Source organism: Tachyglossus aculeatus, chromosome 23 (genome assembly GCF_015852505.1).
Source record: "Tachyglossus aculeatus isolate mTacAcu1 chromosome 23, mTacAcu1.pri, whole genome shotgun sequence".
NCBI classification, from domain to species: Eukaryota; Metazoa; Chordata; class Mammalia; order Monotremata; family Tachyglossidae; genus Tachyglossus; species Tachyglossus aculeatus.
The window spans coordinates 41,209,481-41,232,227 of NC_052088.1; the positions used below are offsets into that span (position 1 = coordinate 41,209,481).

Genomic DNA, 22,747 nt, shown 5'->3' on the forward strand with positions numbered 1-22,747 from the left:
GGGGAGACACCCCACAGGGGCTGGGGGGCACCCCTAGGGGCTGGGAGGAGACACCGTGGGCTGGGGGAGACACCCCACGGGGGGGGGTGCTGAGGGCAACACCAATAGGGGGTCGGGGGAGACGCCCCTCAGGGCTGGTGGGGCTGGGGGAGACACCCCTAGGGGCTGGAGGAGACATCCAGGGGCGTGGGAGGCGACACCCTGTGTGGCTGGCTGGGGGCATGGGGGGGGGGCGGGGGGGGGTGGAGAACATCATCCACTGAGCCCAGGTTTGGGAGTCGGAGGTCTTGGGTTCTAATCCCGACCCCGCCGCCTGTCAGCTGTGGGACTTTGGGGAAGTCACTTCACTTCTCTGGGCCTCAGTTCCCCCATCTGCAAAATGGGGGTGAAGACTGCAAGCCCTATGGGGGACAACCTGATCACCTTGTATCGCCCCCAGTGCTTAAAACAGTGCTGGGTACATAGCATGCGCTTCGCAAATACCATCATCATCATTACTATTATTTATCCCCATTTTATAGATGAGGTAACTGAGGCCCAGAGAAGTGACTTGCCGCTTAAATTAAGCCACACTTCACTTCTCTGGGCCTCACTGCCCTCACCTGCAAAATGGGGAGGAAGCCTGTGAGCCTCATGTGGGACAACCTGGTTCCCTTGAAATCGCCCCCCGGCGCTTAGTACAGTGCCTGGCACATATTAAGCGCTTAACAAATACCATCATAATCATTATTATTATTAGTTGTAGCCCTCCCAGCGCTTAGGAGAAACAGCGTGGCTCAGTGGCAAGAGCCCGGGCTTCAGAGACCGTGGGTTCAAATCCCGGCTCCGCCGCTTGTCAGCTGTGTGACCTTGGGCAAGCCACTTCGCTTCTCTGGGCCTCAGTTCCCTCAACCGTGAAATGGGGATGAAGACTGTGAGCCCCACGTGGGACAACCTGATCCCCTTGGATCCCCTCCAGCGCTTAGAACAGCGCTTGGCACCTAGTAAGCGCTTAACAAATACCACCCTCATCATTATTATTCTCTGGGCCCCAGTGCCTTCATCTGTAAAATGGGGATGAAGCCTGTGGGCCCCACGAGAGGCAACCTGATCACCTCGTATCCCCCTCCAGTGCTTAGAACAGTGCTTCACATATAGTAAGCGCTTAACAAATGCCATCATGATTATTATTCTACCTGCCTCAGTGCCCTCATCTGTAAAATGGGGATGAAGACAGTGAGCCCCTGTGGGACAACCTGATCACCTTGTATCCGCCCCCCCGCCGCCCACCCCGGTGCTTAGAACAGTGCTTTGCACATAGTAAGCGCTTAACAAATACCATCATCACCATTATTATTATTCTCCAGGCCACGGTGCCCTCATCTTTAAAATGGGGATGAAGACTGTGAGCCCCACGGGGGACAACCTGATCACCTTGTATCCCCTCCAGCGCTTAGAACAGTGCTTTGCAGTGCTTAACAAATACTATCATTATTATTATTATATTTTATTATTATTATTCTCCGGGCCTCAGTGACCTCATCTTTAAAACGGGTATGAAGACTGTGAGCCCCACAGGGGACAACCTGATCACCTTGTATCCCCTCCAGCGCTTAGAACAGTGTTTCGCAGTGCTTAACAAATACTATTATTATTATTATTATTATTGTTATTATTATTCTCCGGGCCTCAGTGACCTCATCTTTAAAACGGGTATGAAGACTGTGAGCCCCACGGGGGACAACCTGATCACCTTGTATCCCCTCCAGCGCTTAGAACAGTGCTTCGCAGTGCTTAATACTATTATTATTATTATTATTATTATTATTATTATTATTATTATTCTCCGGGCCTCAGTGACCTCATCTTTAAAACGGGTATGAAGACTGTGAGCCCCACAGGGGACAACCTGATCACCTTGTATCCCCTCCAGCACTTAGAACAGTGTTTCGCAGTGCTTAACAAATACTATCATTATTATTATTATTCTCCGGGCCTCAGTGACCTCATCTTTAAAACGGGTATGAAGACTGTGAGCCCCACGGGGGACAACCTGATCACCTTGTATCCCCTCCAGCGCTTAGAACAGTGTTTCGCAGTGCTTAACAAATACTATTATTATTATTATTATTATTATTCTCCGGGCCTCAGTGACCGCATCTTTAAAACGGGGGTGAAGACTGTGAGCCCCACGGGGGACAACCTGATCACCTTGTAACCCCCCCTCCCCCAACGCTTAGAACAGTCCTTGGCACCTAGTAAGCGCTCTAGCCTGTGAGCCCATCGTTGGGTAGGGACCGTCTCTCTATGTTGCCAACTTGTACTTCCCAAGCGCTTAGTACAGTGCTCTGCACACAGTCAGCGCTCAATAATAATAATGATAATAACAATAATAATGGCATTTAAGCGCTTAGTACAGTGCTCTGCACACGGTAAGCGCTCAATAAATACGATTGATGATTTATTAAGCGTTTACGATGTGAAAAAGCACTGGGGAGGTTACAAGGTGATCAGGTTGTCCCATGGGGGGCTCACAGTCTTCATCCCCATTTTCCAGATGAGGTCACTGAGGCGCAGGGAAGTGAAGCAGTGTGGCTCAGTGGAAAAGAGCGCAGGCTTTGGAGTCAGAGGTCATGGGTTCGCGCTCAATATGACGATGATTGAACAGTGCTTTGCACATAGTAAGCACTTAATAAATGCCATTATTATTATTATTATTGACTTGGATAAATACGATTGTCTGTCTCCCCCTTCTAGACCGTGAGCCCGCTGTTGGGTAGGGACCGTCTCTAGATGTTGCCAACGTGTACTTCCCAAGTGCTTAGTACAGTGCTCTGCACACAGTAAACGCTCAATAAATACGATTGAATGAATGAATGAATGAACAGTGCTTTGCACATAGTAAGCGCTTAATAAATGCCATTATTGTTATTATTATTAAGTGAGTTGGATAAATACGACTGCCTGTCTCCCTCTTCTAGACTGTGAGCCCGCTGATGGGTAGGGACCGTCTCTAGATGTTACCAACTTGTAATTCCCAAGCCCTTAGTACAGTGTTCTGCACACAGTAAGCGCTCAATAAATACGACTGAACGAACAGTGCTTTACACATAGTAAGCGCTTAATAAATGCCATTATTATTATTAGACGACTTGGATAAATACGATTGCCTGTCTCCCCCTTCTAAACTGTGAGCCCGCTGTTGGGTAGGGACCATCTCTATACGTTGCCAACTTGTACTTCCCAAGCCATTAGTACAGTGCTCTGCACTCAGTAAGCGCTCAATAAATACGATTGAATGAATGAATACGATTGAATGAATGGGGGAGACAGACAACAAAACATATTAACAAAATAAACAGAATAAATATGTACAAGTAAAATAAATAGAGTAATAAATCTGTACAAACATATATACAGGTGCTGTGGGGAGGGGTAGGGTGGGGAGGAGGGGGAGAGGAAAAAGGGGGCTCAGTTTGGGAATAAATGAATGAATGACCCAACACCATTATTATTATTACTATTATGATGATTATCACTACGGGGGAAGGGGCGCTTAACCAATACTGCTATTATTACTGCTATTATGATGATGACTATCACTATGGGGGGAGGGGCGCTTAACCAATACTGCTATAACGATGATAATCACTATGGGGGGAGGGGCGCTTAACCAGTACTGCTATTATTACTATTACCACTGTTATTATGACGATTATCCCTATGGGGCGCTTAACCAATACTGCTATTATTACGATTATTACTGCTATTATGATGATTATCACTATGGGGCGCTTAACCAATAGTGCTATTATTACTATTATTATGATGATGATTACCACTATGGGGGAAGGGCGCATAACCAATACTGCTATTATTACTATTATTCCTGATATTATGATGATTATCACTATGGGGCGCTTAACCAATACTGCTGTTCTTACTATTATTCCTGCTATTATGATGATTATCACTATGGGGTGCTTAACCAATACTGCTATTATTACTATTATTATTACTGCTATTATGATGATTATCACTCTGGGGCGCTTAACCAATACACCTATTATTACTATTATTATTACTGCTATTAAGATGATGATTACCACTATGGGGGGAAGGGCACTTAAACAATACTGTTACTATTACAATTATCACTGCTATTCTGATGATTATCACTACGGGGCGCTTAACCAATACTGCTATTATTACTATTATTCCTGCTACTCTGATGATTATCACTATGGGCTGCTTAACCAATACTGCTATTCTTACTACTATTCCTGCTATTACGATTATTATCACTATGGTGGGGGGAGGGGCGCTTAACCAATACTGCTACTATCCCTGCTATTCTGATGATTACCGCTATGGGGCGCTTAACCAATACTGCTATTATTATGATTACCACTATGGGGCGCTTAACCAATACTGCCATTATTACTATTATTCCTGCTAGTCTGATGATTATCACTATGAGGCGCTTAACCAATACTGCTATTATTACTACTATTCCTGCTATTCTGATGATTATCACTATGGGGGGGGGGGGAGGGGCGCTTAACCAATACTGCTATTATCCCTGCTATTCTGATGATTACCGCTATGGGACGCTTAACCAATACTGCTATTATTACTGCCATTCTGATGATTATCACTATGGGGCGCTTAACCAATACTGCTATTATTACTATTATTCCTGCTATTCTGATGATTATCACTATGGGGGGGAGGGGCGCTTAACCAATACTGCTACTATTCCTGCTATTCTGATGATTACCGCTATGGGGCGCTTAACTATTATTCCTGCTATTCCGAAGATTTCCTGTGGGGCGTTTAACCAATACTGCCATTACTATTATTCCTGCTATTCTGATGATTATCACTATGAGGCGCTTAACCAATACTGCTATTATTACTATTATTCCTCCAGTTCGATGATGATTATCACTATGTGGGGGGAGGGGCGCTTAACCAATACTGCTACTATTCCTGCTATTCTGATGATTACCGCTATGGGCGCTTAACCAATACTGCTATTATTATGATTACCACCATGGGGCGCTTAACCAATACTGCCATTATCACTATTACGATGGGGCGCTTAACCAATACTGCCATCATTACTATTATTCCTCCAGTTTGATGATGATTATCACTATGGGGAGGGGGAGGGGCGCTTAACCAATACTGCTACTATTCCTGCTATTCCGATGATTACCGCTATGGGGCGCTTAACCAGTACTGCTATTATTATGATTACCACTATGGGGCGCTTAACCAATACTGCCATTATTACTATTATTCCTACTATTCTGATGATTATCACTACAAAGCGCTTAACCAATACTGCTATTATTACTACTAGCCCTGCTATTCTGATGATTATCACTATGGGGGCGCTTAACCAATACTGCTACTATTCCTGCTATTCCGATGATTACCGCTATGGGGCGCTTTAACCAAGACTGCTATTATTCCTGCTATTCCGATGATTACCACTATGGGGCGCTTAACCAATACTGCCATTATCACTATTACGATGGGGCGCTTAACCAATACTGCCATTATTACTATTATTCCTCCAGTTTGATGATGATCATCACTATGGGGGGGGGGGGGAGGGGCGCTTAACCAATACTGCTACTATTCCTGCTATTCCGACGACTACCACTATGGGGCGCTTAACCAATACTGCTATTATTCCTGCTATCCCGATGATCACCGCTGTGGGGCGCCTAACCAATACTGCCATTATTACTATTATGATGGGGCGCTTAACCAATACTGCTATTATTACTATTATTCCTCCAGTCTGATAATGATTACCACTATTGGGGGGAGGCGCGCTTAACCAATACTGCTACTATTCCTGCTATTCCGATGATTACCGCTATGGGGCGCTTAACCAATCCGGCTATTATTATGATTACCACTATGGGGCGCTTAACCAATACTGCCATTATTACCATTATTCCTGCTATTCCGATGATGATCACTATGGGCACTTAACCAATACCGCCATTATTACTATTATTCCTCCAGTTTGATGATGATCATCACTATGGGGGGGGGGCGCTTAACCAACACTGCTACTATTCCTGCTATTCCGATGATTACCGCTATGTGGCGCTTAACCAATACTGCTATTATTCCCGCTATCCCGATGATCGCCGCTGTGGGGCGCTTAACCAATCCTGCCATTATTACCATTATTCCTGCTATTCCGATGATGATCACTATGGGGCGCTTAACCAATATTACTATTGTTACTATTATTCCTCCAGTTTGATGATGATTATCGCTATGGGGGGAGGCGCGCTTAGCCAACACTGCCACTATTCCTGCTATTCCGATGACTACCGCTATGGGGCGCTTAACCAATACTGCCACTATTACTATTATTACCACTGCTATTATGATGATGCTGATCACTATGGGGCGCTTAACCCATACCGCTATTATTACCACCATTATTACTCCTGCTATTGCGATGATGATGATTTCTGTCAGTATGGTGGTGAGGGTGGGGGACGGTGTCCCGATGCCCTTGGAGTTGGTCCCCTCCCCCCGGTCCTCCCGCCCCCGTCCCTCCCCCGTCCCTCCCTCCCGGCACCGGGTCGGGACCTGTCGGAGGGCGGACAGCGAGCGGCTCAGCGCTCGGGACGCGCAGCGGGACCGAGACAACATCGCGACAGCGACGGCGGCGACAGCAGCGACAGCCCGGCGCGAGGCGAGCGCCCACCGGAAGTAGGCCCGGCCGCGGCCGGAAGTGACGACACCCCGCGTCCAGGGGCCGGCCGGCCCGAACCACCGCGCCAGAGGGGGGGGATCCCGGGATCGCCTGAGGGGCGACGGAAAGGCCCCGCCCCGGGAGAAGTCCGAAAGGGCACGAGGATGATCAACGAACATTTATATCCCTATTAGAGGGCTGATCCCCATCCGAAAGCGCCCCCTGCCGCTGTTGGCGCCTTCCCGCCCCCCCCCCGCGGCCTCCGCCCGAATGGTCCGGTCCGCGCCGCGCGGCTGCAGTACCCGGAGGCGCCGGGCGGGGCGCGCGCGCGCACGAGGCCTGCGGGAACCACGTGACCGCCCTCCCCTCACGGGACGCGGGTTCGAATCCCGCCCTCCCCCCCTCATAATAATAATAATCCCCAAGCAAGTGATGAGTAAAAATAAATGCCAAACGAATGAACAATAATAATAATAATCATTATTATTACATAATATAAATGATTACATATAAATATTACATAACATTACATATTATTAACAATAATAATCATCATCATTATTATGTAATGATAATTACATAATAATGATGATGATTATTATTGTTAATAATATTATATAATGATAATAGAGAAGCAGCGTGGCTCAGTGGAAAGAGCCCGGCCTTTGGAGTCAGAGGTCGTGGGTTCGAATCCCGGCCCCCCCACACGTCTGCTGTGTGACCTCGGGCCAGTCACTTAACTTCTCTGAGCCTCAGTGGCCTCATCTGTAAAATGGGGATGAAGACTGTGAACCTCACATCAATCAATCAATCAATCTTATTTATTAATAATAATAATAATAATAATAATGGCATTTATTAAGCGCTTACTATGTGCAGAGCACTTTTCTAAGCGAGTGCTTACTGTGTGCAGAGCACTGTACTAAGCGCTTGGGAAGTCCAAGTTGGCAACATCTAGAGACGGTCCCTACCCAACAGTGAGCTCACAGTCTAAAAGGGGGAGACAGAGAAAAAAAACCAAACATACTGACAGAATAAAATAAATAGAATAGATAGGTACAAGTAAAATAAATAAATAAATAAACAGAGTAATAAATACGTACAAACATATATACATGGGACATGTATATATGGGACATGGACAACCTGATCACTTTATATCCCCCCCCCCCCCAGCACTTAGAACAGTGCTGTGCACATAGTAAACGCTTAACAAATGCCAACATTAATAATAATAATAATAATAATAATAATGATGTGTCTATTTTATGCCAAGCATTGCACAGAAGTGGAGAGATCCTGGGCTTGGGAGTCAGGGGACATGGGTTCTAATCCCGCCTCTGCCACTTGTCTGATGGGTGACCGTGGGCAAGTCACTTCGCTTCCATCCCTCAGTCACCTCATCTGTAAAATGGGGATTCCACACATGTTCCCCCCCCTTATGTACACTGTAGGGACGGAGATGGTGTCTGATCTGATTACCTTGTATTTTCCCCAGTGCTTGCCACATGGTGAGCTTTAGAAATCCCCTTACTATTATTATTATTACTACATGTCTTGAGCTCTGTTGGGCAGCGATATCAGCAGTACATGACACAGAAAGCTTCCCAGACTCTTCCCGGATTCCCTATCCCATGGGTTTGCATTAGAGCTGCAAGGCCATGGCAGGAAACATCAGTCACGTTTCCAGTTTAGTATTAAAGCCTTTTTTCTGGTCAGTGGGAGGGCCCTACTAGTTGGGGATGGGTGAGGAAGGGGAGAGGAGGAAAGCAAAGATAAAGTTGGAGCCCCCCCTCCTCCTTGCTGACTTAAGCAGAACTCTGTTTGTACAGATTTACTATTTATTTTACTTATACATATTTACTATCCTATTTATTTTATTCTGCTAATATGTTTCGTTTTGTTGTCCGTCTCCCCCGTCTAGGCTGTGAGCCCGCTGTCGGGTAGGGCCCGTCTCTCTCTGTTGCCAACTTGTACTTCCCAAGCGCTTAGTTCAGTGCTCTGCACACAGTATGCGCTCAATAAATACAATTGAATGAATGAATGAATGAATGAATAATAATAATGGCATTTATGAAGCGCTTGCTACGCACAAAGCACTGTTCTAAGCGCTGGGAGACTGTGAGCCCACTGTTGGGTAGGGACTGTCTCAATATGTTGCCAACTTGTACTTTCCAAGCGCTTAGTACACTGCTCTGCACACAGTAAGCGCTCAATAAATACGATTGATGATGATGATGAGGGACCAGGTTGCCCCACGTGGGGCTCCCAGCCCTCATCCCCATTTTCCAGATGAGGGAACTGAGGCTCAGAGAAGTGAAGGGACTTGCCCAAGGTCACACAGCGGGCCTGTGGTTCATCATCATAATGAGAATACTAATCATAATGGCATTTATGGAGCAGTTACTTTGTGCCCGTCACTGCTCTAAGCGCTGGGCAGGTTACAAGGTTTCAAATAATAAGGATGGTATTTGTTCAGCGCTTACTAGGTGCCAAGCACTGTTCTAAGTGCTGAGGAGGTTACAAGGTTACAAATAATAATAAAGATGGTATTTGTTAAGCGCTCACTATGTGCCAAGCACTGTTCTAAGCACTGAGGAGGTTACAAGGTTATAAATAATAATAAGGATGGTATTTGTTAAGCACTTACCGTGTGCCAAGCACTGTTCTAATCGCTGGGGAGTTTACAACGTTACAAATAATAATAAGAATGGTTTTTGTTAAGCGCTTACTATGTGCCAAGCACTGTTCTAAGCACTGGGGAGGTTACAAGGTTACAAATAATAATAAGGATGGTATTTGTTAAGTGCTCACTACATGCCAAGCACTGTTCTAAGCGCTCACTACGTGCCAAGCACTGTTCTAAGCACTGAGGAGGTTACAAGGTTACAAATAATAATAAAGATGGTATTTGTTAAGCGCTTACTATGTGCCAAACACTGTTCTAAGCGCTGAGGAGGTTACAAGGTTTCAAATAATAAGGATGATATTTGTTAAGCGCTTACTATGTGCCAAGCACTGTTCTAAGCACTGAGGAGGTCGCAAGGTTACAAATAATAATAAGGATGGCATTTGTTAAGCGCTTACTATGTGCCAAGCACTGTTCTAAGCACTGAGGAGGTTACAAGGTTACAAATAATAATAAGGATGGTATTTGTTAAGCGCTTGCTATGTGCCCAGCACTGTTCTAAGCACTGAGGAGTTTACAACGTTACAAATAACAATAAGAATGGTATTTGTTAAGCACTTACCATGTGCCAAGCACTGTTCTAAGCACTGGGGAGCTTACAAGGTTACAAATAATAATAAGGATGGTATTTGTTAAGCGCTCACTATGTGCCAAGCACTGTTCTAAGCACTGGGGGAGATTCAAGGTGATCAGGTTGCCCCACATGGGGCTCCCAGTCTTCATCCCCATTTTACAGATGAGGTAACTGAGGCCCAGATAATAATAATAATAATAATAATGGCATTTATTAAGTGCTTACTATGTGCAAAGCACTGTTCTAAGCGCTGGGGAGGTTACAAGGTGATCAGATTGCTCCACAGGGGGCTCACAGTTTTAATCCCCATTTTAGAGATGAGGCAACTGAGGCCCAGAGACGTGAAGCGACTTGTCCAAAGTCACACAGCACACAGGTGGCGGAGTCGGGATTAGAACCCACGGCTCTGATTCCCAATCCCGGGCTCTTGCCACTGCTACTAACAATAATAATAATGGTATTTGTTGAGCGCTTACTATGTGCCAAGCACTGTTCTAAGCGCTGGGGTAGATCCAAAGTGATCAGGTTGTCCCACGGGGGGCTCACAGTCTTCATCCCCATTTTCCAAGTGAGGGAACTGAGGCCCAGGGAAGTGAAGTGATTTGCCCAGAGTCACACGGCTGACAAGTGCGGAGTCGGAATTAGAACCCATGACCTCGGGCTGCCTAGCCCGTGCTCTTTCCACTGAGCCACGCTGCTTCCCTTAATCAGTCAATCAATCGTATTTATTGAGCGCTCACTGTGTGCAGAGCATTGTACTAAGCGCTTGGGAAGTCCAAGTTGGCAACATATAGAGACGGTCCCTACCCAACAGTGGGCTCACAGTCTAGAAGGGGGAGACAATCAATCAATCAATCAATCGTATTTATTGAGCGCTCACTGAGTGCAGAGCACTGTACTAAGCGCTTGGGAAGTCCAAGTTGGCAACATATAGAGACAGTCCCTACCCAACAGTGGGCTCACAGTCCACAGAGACAGAGAGCAAAACCAAACATACTAACAAAATAAAATAAATAGAATAGATATGTACAAGTAAAATAATAGAGTAATAAATATGTACAAACATGAACAAAACCAAACATATTAACAAAATAAAATAAATACAATAGATATATACAAGTAAAATAAATAGAGTAATAAATATGTACAAACATATATGCAGTGTAAGTATAAGTGCTTAAGTGCTCTGTGCACAGTAAGTGCTCAATAAATACGATTGCGGGAATTTGTCAAGCGCTCACTACATGCCAGGCACTGTACTAAGCTCCGGGGTGGATACAAGCAAATCGGGTTGGGCACGGTTCCCATTTTACAGATGAGGTAACTGAGGCCCAGAGAATAACAATAATAATAATAATAATAATAATAATAATAATAATAATAATAATAATAATAATAATAATGGCATTTATTAAGCGCTTACTATGTCCCCGTCGCCCGTGGGGCTCACAGTTTCCATCCCTGCTTTCCAGATGAGAGAACTGAGGCCCAGAGGAGTGAAGTGACTCACCCAAGGTCACACAGCAGACAAGTGGCGGAGCCGGGATTTCCCCCCCTTCAAAGCCCTACTGAAAGCTCACCTCCTCCAGGAGGCCTTCCCAGACTGAACCCCCCTTTTCCTCTGCTCCCCATCCCCTCCCCATCGCCCCGACTCCCTCCCTCGGCTCTACTCCCTTCCCCGCCCCCCTGCACTTGTGTATAGATGTACCTATTTATAATTATTTTTATTAATGATGTATATATATATATCTATATATATCTATAATTCTATTCATTTATAATGATGCTACTGATGCCTGTTCACTTGTTTTGATGTCTCTCTCCCTGATTCTAGACTGTGAGCCCGCTGTGGGCAGGGACTGTCTCTGTTGCTGAATTGTACTTTCCAAGCGCTTAGTACACAGTCAGCGCTCAATTCAGTCATTCATTCATTCATTCAATCATATTTATTGAGCGCTTACCGTGTGCAGAGCAATAAATATGTACATATATACAGGTGCTTAATATATGTTAGGTGTTCATTCATTCAATCATATTTATTGAGCGCTTACTGTGTGCAGAGCACTGGACTAAGCGCTTGGAAAGCACAAGTTGGCAACATCTAGAGACGGTCCCTACCCAACGGTGGGCCCACAGTCTAGAAGGGGGAGACGGACAACAAAACCAAACAGATTAACAAAATAAAATAAATAGAATAAATATGTACAAATAAAATAGAGTAAAAAATATGTACATATATACAGGTGCTTAATATATGTTAGGTGTTCATTCATTCAATCGTATTTATTGAGCGCTTACTGTGTGCAGAGCACTGGACTAAGCGCTCGGGAAGTACAAGTTGGCAACATCTAGAGACGGTCCCTACCCAACAGTGGGCTCCCACTCTAGAAGGGGGAGACAGACAAGACAGAACATATTAACAAAATAAAATAAATAGAATAAATATGTACAAATAAAATAGAGCAATAAATACGTACATATATACAGATGCTTAATATATGTTAGGTGTTCATTCATTCATTTAATCATATTTATTGAGCGCTTACTGTGTGCAGAGCACTGGACTAAGCGCTTGGGAAGTCCAAATTGGCAACATCTAGAGACGGTCCCTACCCAACAGCAGGCTCACAGTCTAGAAGGGGGAGACGGACAAGAAAACAAAACATATTAACAAAATAAAATAAATAGAATAAATATGTACAAATAGAGTAATAACAATAATTAATAATAATTATTACTCAATAAATACGATCGAATGAATGAATGAACTCCCAAGGGCCACGCTCTATCCACTAGGCCATGCTCCTTCTCCATGCCGCTTCCTGTGTGCAGGGCACTGTACTAAACGCTTGGGAAGGTAAAATACGGATCATGGGATTGTTGCTTGCCAAATAATAATAATAATAATGATGATGGTAGTTGTTAAGTGCTTACTATGTGCCAAGCACTGTTCTAAGCACTGGGGGAGATACAAGGTAATCAGGTTGCCCCACATGGGGCTCACAGTCAATCAATCAATCAATCAATCATATTTATTGAGCGCTTACTGTGTACTGTGTACTGTGTACACTGTTACTATGTACCCCCTTGTCCCCTCTCCATCCCTGTCTTACCTCCTTCCCTTCCCCACAGCATCTGTATATATGTATATATGTTTGTACATATTTTTTACTCTATTTATTTATTTTACTTGTACATATCTATTCTATTTATTTTATTTTGTTAATACGTTTGGTTTTGTTCTATGTCTCCGCTTTCTAGACTGTGAGCCCACTGTTGGATAGGGACTGTCTCTATATGTTGCCAACTTGTACTTCCCGAGCACTTAGTACAGTGCTCTGCACACAGTAAGCGCTCAATAAATACGATTGATTGATTGATTGATTGATTGATTGATATTAAGTGCTTGGGAAGTCCAAGTTGGCAACATAGAGAGACGGTCCCTACCCAACAGTGGGCTCACAGTCTAGAAGGGGGAGATGGAGAACAAAACCAAACATATTAACAAAATAAAATAAATAGAATAGATATATACAAGTAAAACAAATAGAGTCTTAATCCCCATTTTCCAGATGTGGTAACTGAGGCCCAGAGAATCAATCAATCAATCATATTTATTGATCGCTTACTGTGTGCACAGCACTGGACTAAGCGCTTGGGAAGTGAAGTGACTTACCCAAGGTCACACGGCCGATAAGTGGCGGAGACGGGATTCGAACCCATGACCTCCGACTCCCAAGCCCGGGCTCTTTCCACTGAGCCGCGCTGCTTCTCACAAGACCTGCCTGAGGGAGTGCAGTTTGTGTAAAGTTCAGGGCCAACATGAGCGTAAACCTTCATTCATTCATTCATTCAATCGTATTTATTGAGCGCTTACTGTGTGCAGAGCACTGTACTGAGCGCTTGGGAAGTACAAGTTGGCAACAGATAGAGACTTCATTCACCCGGGGGGCGAGAAGCGTGACTTTCTCTTACTATAGGAAGTCATCGGGCTGAAAATATTAAGTAGCTTCGATAGGAGATTAAAGGCCTCTGTGAGTGAGGGAACCGTAATGAGGTTCCAGAGGAAAACTGGGGGCTGGAGAGGGGAAAATTTAGGAATGGTAAGTGGTACATCTTCACTTGGATGGATCAATCAATCAATCAATCACATTTATTGAGCGCTTACTGTGTGCGGAGCACTGTACTATGCGCTTGGGAAATACAAGTTGGCAACATATAGAGACAGTCCCTACCCAACAGTAGGCTCACAGTCTAGAAGGGGGAGACAGAGAACAAAACCAAACGTACTAACAAAATAAAATAAATAGAATAGATAGGTACAAGAAAAATAAATAAATAAATAGAGTAATAAATCTGTACAAACATATCTACATATATACAGGTGCTGGGGGGAAGGGAAGGAGGTAAGATGGGGGGGATGGAGAGGGGGGCGAGGGGGAGAGAACAAAACCAAACATATTAACAAAATAAAATAAATAGAATAGATATGTGCAAGTAAAATAAATAAATAGAGTAATTAATATGTACAAACATATATACATATATACAGGTGCTGTGGGGAAGGGAAGGAGGTAAGGCGGGGGGGATGGAGATGGGGGCGAGGGGGAGAGAACAAATAAGAAAGGTAACTAGCTCATGGTTCCTCTTAGCATCCCGCGGCCACTATTATCAATCAATCAATCGTATTTATTGAGCGCTTACTGTGTGCAGAGCACTGTACTGAGCGCTTGGGAAGTACAAGTTGGCAACATATAGAGACGGTCCCTACCCGACAGTGGGCTCACAGTCTAAAAGACTGTGATTAGATTCAAAATACTTTACGCTTCTATCCCGAGGGCATTCACTTGTAGGGGGATACTGTCATGGTGCCCCTCCTGGGTAGAAGATAATAATAATAATGTTGGTATTTGTAAGCGCTTACTATATGCCAAGCACTGTTCTAAGCGCTGGGTGGGGGGGGGGGGGGGGGGGCTACAGGGTAATCAGGTTGTCCCACGTGGGGCTCACAGTCTTCACCCCCATTTTACAGATGAGGGAACTGAGGCCCAGAGAAGTGAAGTGACTCACCCAAAGCCACACGGCTGACGAGTCAGAGGTCATGGGTTCGAATCCCGGCTCCGCCACATGTCTGCTGTGTGACCTTGGGGGAGCCACTTCACTTCTCTGAGCCTCAGTTACCTCCTCTGTAAAATGGGGATGAAGACTGTGAGCCCCACGTGGGACAACCTGATCACCTTGAATCCCCCCAGCGCTTAGAACAGTGCTTGGCACATAGTAAGCGCTTAACAAATGCCATCATTATTATTATTATTAAGCGGGGGAGTGAGATTAGAACCCATGACCTCTGACTCCCAAGCCCGGGCTCTTTCCACTGAGCCACGCTGCTTCTCATTGCCAAGATCACTGCCAAGACCCAGCATCAGTCACAGACTACCCTGTAGTACATCACCTCAGAGTCACCAGGGACCTCAGGTTTATAATAATAATGCCAATAATGGTCTTTGTTAAGTGCTTACTATGTGCCAAGCACTGTTCTAAGCGCTGGGGGAGATAGAACTAATCAGGTTGCCCCACGTGGGGCTCGCAGTCTTAATCCCCGTTTTACGGATGAGATAACTGAGGCCCAGAGAAGTGAAGTGGCTTGCCCGAGGTCACACAGCAGACAAGTGCTTCTAGACCGTGAGCCCGCTGTTGGGCAGGGACTGTCTCTATGTGTTGCCGACTTGGACTTCCCGAGTGCTTAGTCCAGTGCTCTGCACACAGTAAGCGCTCAATAAATACGATTGATTGATTGATTGATTCCCCAGCTGTTTGTAGGCTCGCCTCATCTCACTGCCCTGCCTCATTTTCCTAGAAACAACATCTGCCTGGAGGGAATGCATAATTTCTGTTTCGAGAACCCCACCCGACACACCCGAAGATAGAAATTATTGATACCCTAAGCAGTTTTCATTGTTGCCGCGGCAGACATCGTTGGCTATCATCATCAATCGTATTTATTGAGCGCTTACTATGTGCAGAGCACCGTACTAAGCGCTTGGGAAGTACAAATTGGCAATATATAGAGACAGTCCCTACCCAACAGTGGGCTCACAGATCTGAATCCCAACCGCTGCCCTTTAAAACGTCCGATGAGCGTTCTGTTTCCCCGCTGAGACCCAAGATGTGAGTCCCAAAAAAACCAGACTTATGAAATATGAAAGAGGAAATATGCCTTTTCTCACCCTAAATTTTAAAGCGGGGTAGTTATGTTTGTATCTCGTATCTATTCCAGCACTTATACCTGACACATAATCCCGGCACACAGTAAGTGCTCAACAAATACCGCGATTATTATTAGTATTCAGCCTCAAGATGAAAAAAAATCCACCCTCCCAACCAGTAATATAGTTAATTTTGAGATTAATATTAGTATTCAGCCTCAAGATTAAAAAAAGCCACCCTCCCAGCCAGTAATATAGCTAATTTTGAGATTATTACTAGTATTCAGCCTCAAGATTAAAAACAATCCTCCTTCCCAACCAGTAATATAGTTAATTTTGAGAAGCAGCGCGGCTCAGTGGAAAGAGCCTGGGCTTTGGAGTCAGAGGTCATGGGTTCAAATCCCGACTCCGCCAACTGTCAGCTGTGTGACTCTGGGCAAGTCACTTCACTTCTCTGGGCCTCAGTTCCCTCATCTGTCAAATGGGGACGAAGACTGTGAGCCCCCAGTGGGACAACCTGATCACCGTGTAACCTCCCCGGCGCTTAGAACAGTGCTTTACACATAGTAAGTGCTTAATAAATAATAATAATAATAAGGATGGTATTTGTTAAGCACTTACTATGTGCAAAGCACTGTTCTAAGCACTGATAATCATCATCAATTGTATTTATTGAGCACGTACTGTGTGCAGAGCACTGTACTAAGCGCTTGGGAAGTACAAATTGGCAACATATAGAGACAGTCCTAAATACCATTATTATTATTATTATTATTATTATTATTATTATTATTCCCCACGAAACAGCAAAGTGAATTCACACATACAGATTGCTGCAAGGGTCGAAAGGAACGTCTGTTTCTAATTTAGCTAGTTCCGTTGACCGGAGATGGTGTTTCTGAAGAAACACAGTCTTTTCGACCGTGAGCCCACCGTTGGGTAGGGACTGTCTCTCTATGTTGCCGACTTATACTTCCCAAGCGCTTAGTCCAGTGCTCTGCACACAGTAAGCGCTCAATAAATACGATTGATTGACTGATTGAAGAGCTGAAAAACGCTTTCAGAATTAGCAAATACAGTCTCCCCCTCCAGACTGCAAGCTCGTACAAGTTGATTATTGCGTCGTACTCTCCCAAGCGCTTAGTACAGCGCCCAGCACGCTGTAAAGCGCTCGATAAATACGATGGCCCGGCTGAACTAGGGGGTGCGTGTTGTCTGGGACTGACTGACTTACTCTATTACTATTACTGGGACTGACTTTATTTATTTATTTATTTTATTTGTACCTATCTATTCTATTTATTTTATTTTCTTTGTTTGGTTTTGTTCTCTGTCTCCCCCTTTCAGACTGTGAGCCCACTGTCGGGTGGGGACTGTCTCTATATGTTGCCAATTTGTACTTCCCAAGCGCTTAGTCCAGTGCTCTGCACATAGTAAGCGCTCAATAAATACGATTGATGATGATGATGATGATGACTGGAGTTTGAAAGGCAGCTGGAGATTGCCGGCGATCGACTCGGTTGCATTTCTTCCGTTAGCCGAACGGGCTGGGGGATGGAAAAAGGGGCTGCACCTTGCTCTTGGGAATATCCCACCATGCCCCTGCTACGACCTTCGCATATTTATAAGCCCTCCACAGCTGGTTGGATGCCACTGGGAAGCCCACCCTGCCTCCCCATCAAGGAGGGGGCTTCTAGGACAGCGGCAGAGCTCCAGGACGGCCGTCATGTCCATTCCCCTCCGGCCTTCTCCTCCCACAGACACTGGGGACCATCCCTCATCCCCCGGCCTCCGGCATCCTGCTTCGACACGGAGCGGTAAGGAGATCCACCCCGAGCGGGGAAGGTGGAGGGCGGGGGCACTTGCGCTTCGCACATAGTAACGTATTTATTACTCTATTTTATGTGTGCATATTCATTCTATTTATTTTATTTTGTTAATACGTTGTGTTTTGTTCTCTGTCTCCCCCTTCTAGACCGTGAGCCCGCTGTCGGGTAGGGCCCGTCTCTAGATGTTGCTGACTTGTACTTCTCAAGGGCTTAGTCCAGTGCTCTGCACACAGTAAGTGCTCAATGAATACGATTGAAAGAATGAATAAAAATAATAATGGCATTTGGTAAGGGCTTACTATGTGCCAAGCACTGGCTGTGTGACTTTGGGAAAGTCACTTGCCGTCTCTAGATGTTGCCAACTTGGACTTCCCAAGCGCTTAGTCCAGTGCTCTGCGCACATTAACAAATGCCGTCGTTATTGGGTAGGGACTGTCTCTAGATGTTGCCAACTTGGACTTCCCAAGCGCTTAGTACAGCGCTCTGCACACAGTAAGCGCTCAATAAATACGATTGATTGATTAATTGATTGATTGATTGTTATTATTTCCCATTCCAGTTTCTCTTTGCCACTTGGTGGGGAATCAGGCGTCGCCCCTCGGGGGGGTGTTGAACCACTCTGGAGAATAATAACGATCGTGACATCTGCCGGGCACTTACTATGTGCCAGGCACCGTACTGAGCGCTGGGGGTGGCTACCAGAAAATTAGATCAGCCAATCAATCGTATTTATTGAGCGCTTACTGTGTGCGGAGCACTGTACTAAGCGCTTGGGAAGTACAAGTTGGCAACATATACAGTCATCATCATCATCATCATCAATCGTATTTATTGAGCGCTTACTGTGTGCGGAGCACTGTACTAAGCGCTTGGGAAGTACAAGTTGGCAACATATACAGTCATCATCATCATCATCAATCGTACTTATTGAGCGCTTACAGTGTGCAGAGCGCTGTACTAAGCGCTTGGGAAGTCCAAGTTGGCAACATATAGAGACAGTCCCTACCCAACAGTGGGTTCACAGTCTAAATGCCACTTGAGGCTCACAGTTTAAGCAGGGGGGGGGGGACGACAGCTATAAAATCCCCATTTTGCCGATGAGAAAACTGGGGTTTGGGGTTTTTCTGTGGTATTTGTTAATCACTTACTACGTGCCAGGCACCGTACTAAGCGCTGGGGTCTTAGTCCCCAAGCTCGTCAGGTTGGACACAGTCCCTGTCCCACATGGGGCCCACAGCCTTAATCCCCCTTTTCCAGAGGAGGGAACTGAGGCCCAGGGAAGTGAAGCGACTTGCCTGAGGTCCCACAGCAGGTAGGCGGCGGAGAGGAGGGAAGATGGTATCAATCAATCAATCAATCGTATTTATTGAGCGCTTACTGTGTGCAGAGCACTGTACTAAGCGCTTGGGAAGTACAAGTTGGCAACATATAGAGACGGTCCCTACCCAACAGTGGGCTCCGTATCCTCTCCAGGAGGGTCTGAGGACCAGGCTGCCTTGATGAAGGTCTTCAGCGTGGCTCCGTGGAAAGAGCCCGGACTTTGGAGTCAGAGGTCACGAGTTCAAATCCTGGCTCCACCAATTGTCAGCTGGGTGACTTTGGGCAAATCACTTCACTTCTCTGGGCCTCAGTGACCTCATCTGCAAAATGGGGATTAAGATGGTGAGCCCCACATGGGACAACCTAATCACCTCGTATTCCCCCAGTGCTTAGAACAGTGCTTGGCACATAGTAAGTGCTTAATACCATCATTATTATTATTATTCAGTTGAGGTGACGCCGGTCCTCTTCCTTGGGTCGTCCCTGGCTGCTGGCTACTTCTTGCTGGGCGGTTGTGAAATCTCTTCCCTCAGAAACCACAGGCAGAAGAGATGGGGGTCAAGACACTCTGAGGGGGATTAAATATTTTTTGGCTACTCCAGCATCTGCAGGGATCTGTTTCTTCATAATAATAGTAAGCGAGTGTTCAACAAATACCATATGTGCCGAGCACTGTTCCGAGCCCCCTCCTCCCCCTCCCCATCCCCCCCGTCTTACCTCCTTCCCCTCCCCACAGCACCTACATATATGTATATATGTTTGTACGTATTTATTACTCTATTTTATGTGTACATATTTATTCTATTTATTTTATTTTGTTAATATGTTTCGTTTTGTTGTCTGTCTCCCCCTTCTAGACCGTGAGCCTGCTGTTGGGTAGGGACCGTCTCTAGATGTTGCCAACTTATACTTCCCAAGTGCTTAGTACAGTGCTCTGCACACAGTAAGCGCTCAATAAATATGACTGATGATTGATTGATTGATCTATTTATTTTACTTGTACATATTTACTATTCTATTTATTTTATTTTGTTAATATGTTTTGTTTTGTTGTCTGTCTCCCCCTTCTAGACTGTGAGCCCGCTGTTGGGGAGGGACCGTCTTTATATGTTGCCAACTTGTACTTCCCAAGTGCTTACTACAGTGCTCTGCACACAGTAAGCGCTCAATAAATATGATTGACTGATTGATGGGGGACATACAAGATAATGAGATTGTCCCACGTGGGGCTCACAGTCTTAATCCCCATTTCACAGATGAGGTAACTGAGGCCCAGAGAAGTACTGTGGGCTGACAAACCTACTTCAGATCCAGGGGTGAGACGGACAATTTCGTACTCTGTGGACTCTGACTTTCCACTAAAATCAATCAGTGGTATTTATGGAGCGCTTACTGTGTACTAAGCACTTGGGAGGGGGCAACAGAACGGTGTGGGTAGACACACTCCCTGCTCACAACGAGCGTTCGTGCATTCGATCGTATTTACTGAGCGCTTACTCTGTGCAGAGCACTGTGCTAAGCGCTTGGAGAGTACAATTCAGCACCAAATAGAGACAATCCCTACCCAACAACAGGCTCGCGGTCTAGAAGGGGCGAGACAGACCACGAAATAAAGCAAAGCAAGTAAACAGGCATCGATAGCATCAATATAAATAGAATTATAGATCTATACACATCTTTAATAAGATAAAGTATGTAAAGATATACCCAAGTGAGGTGGGGCGGGGAGGGGAGTGGAGCAGAGGGACAGGCATCAATATAAATAGAATTATAGATATATACACATCTTTAATAAGATAAAGTATGTAAAAATATACCCAAGTGAGGTGGGGCGGGGAGGGGAGTGGAGCAGAGGGAGGGAGTCGGGGCGATGGGGAGGGGAGGAGGAGCGGAGGAAAAGGGGGGCTCACTCTAAAAGAAGCATGTCCTTCTAATGCAGGATAATATTTCAAAGCAATGACATCAGGGGAGCCCAAATCTGAGATTTTCCATGTCTATCTGTGGTTCTGTCGGGGAGGGGGGACAGGTCCCCTAGAACTTCCCTTCTACTTGTGAGCCGCTGAGACCCCGAGACTGCGGAAATGAGAGGGCTGTCTGTCATCTGACTCCGCAATCGGCTTTCGGGGGCTGCGATGAGTTATGCTTTTCCGATTCCCTAGTCATCCCAACTGAGAAGACGAGCCAGAGCTTTACATTCCAGTGTCTGGGTCCTCTTCCCTAATCACGGAACACAAAAATTAGGAGAAAATGGGGATTTTTCCCCAAGCAACGAAAGCGGGGGGAAAACCGTTCGCTAGGGAAGGGGGAAATAGGCAGTAGGAGTGATTTGCCTGGTGTCATCACCCCTTTGGTTTGTTTTCCCCTATGGCTCTTACTACTACTACTACTAATAATGATGGCATTTATTAAGCGCTTACTACATGCAAAGCACTGTTCTAAGCGCTGGGGAGGTTACAAGGTGATCAGGTTGTCCCACGGGGGGCTCACAGTCTTCATCCCCATTTTACAGATGAGGTAACTGAGGCACAGAGAAGTGAAGTGACTTGCCCAAAGTCACACAGCCGACAGTTGGCGGAGCTGGGATTTGAACCCATGACCTCTGACTCCAAAGCCCGGGCTCTTTCCACTGAGCCACGCTGCTTCTATCCTGTGGATGTTGTGAGCAGGGAATGTGTTGTCTCATTTATTTATATTAATATCTGTCTCCCCGTCTAGACTCTAAGCTCTTTGTGGGCAGGGGACGTGTCTGTTTATTGTTCTTTTTTACTCTCCCGAGAGCTTAGTGCAGTGCTCTGCACACAGTAAGCACTCAATGACTCCGGCACGGGTCCAACATACCCATGGAGACGAGGCTCTTGAATCCCGAGAAATTCTTCCTTCTCTTTGAATCCCAAGAAATTCTTCCTTCTCCTGCAGGTCTCATCACGAGAAGCGGCGTGGCTCCATGGAAAGGGCCCAGGCTTTGGAGTCAGAGGTCATGGGTTCAAATCCAGGCTCCGCCAGCTGTCAGCTGGGTGACTTCGGGCAAGTCGCTTCACTTCTCTGGGCCTCAGTTACCTCATCTGGAAAATGGGGATTGAGATTGTGAGCCCCACGAGGGACAACCTAATCACCTAGAAGAGTGCTTGGCACATATTAAGCGCTTAACAAATACCATCATTATTATTATTATTATCACCCTTAGTCTAGGCCAGTTTACGTTCTCTTTGCGCTGGTTTGAGGATCCCAGCATATGAATCAGGTTTGCGGGTTTCAGATTTCCAGGCTTTGTTCTTCTCTTCAGCATTAAGACAATTTGCTTTTTTAATACTATTACCAAGATTACCCTATTACCTACTACCACCCCCAACTTGTGTTTTGATATCCTCATCCCCACCCTCCCGGACAGAAATGAGGCCAATTGTTATTCAAAGGAGT

General features: G+C 45.5%; 2 protein-coding genes across 2 annotated transcripts in view; one reads left to right on the top strand and one right to left on the bottom strand.

Annotated features, from left to right (window-relative positions):
- The window catches only part of DLST (dihydrolipoamide S-succinyltransferase), a 28,196-nt gene extending 21,486 nt beyond the window's left edge, over positions 1–6,710 (bottom strand). Inside the window, exon 1 of the mRNA XM_038765744.1 lies at positions 6,607–6,710. Within this exon, the coding sequence (XP_038621672.1) occupies positions 6,607–6,669 (63 nt within the window). The 5' untranslated portion in view covers positions 6,670–6,710. The remainder of the gene's footprint in view (positions 1–6,606) is intronic.
- A 7,317-nt stretch (positions 6,711–14,027) lies between these two features.
- Positions 14,028–22,747, top strand: part of PROX2 (prospero homeobox 2) — a 36,005-nt gene continuing 27,285 nt past the window's right edge. Inside the window, exons 1-2 of the mRNA XM_038765581.1 lie at positions 14,028–14,078; positions 17,942–17,998. Coding sequence (XP_038621509.1) covers positions 14,028–14,078; positions 17,942–17,998 — 108 coding nt within the window. The remainder of the gene's footprint in view (positions 14,079–17,941; positions 17,999–22,747) is intronic.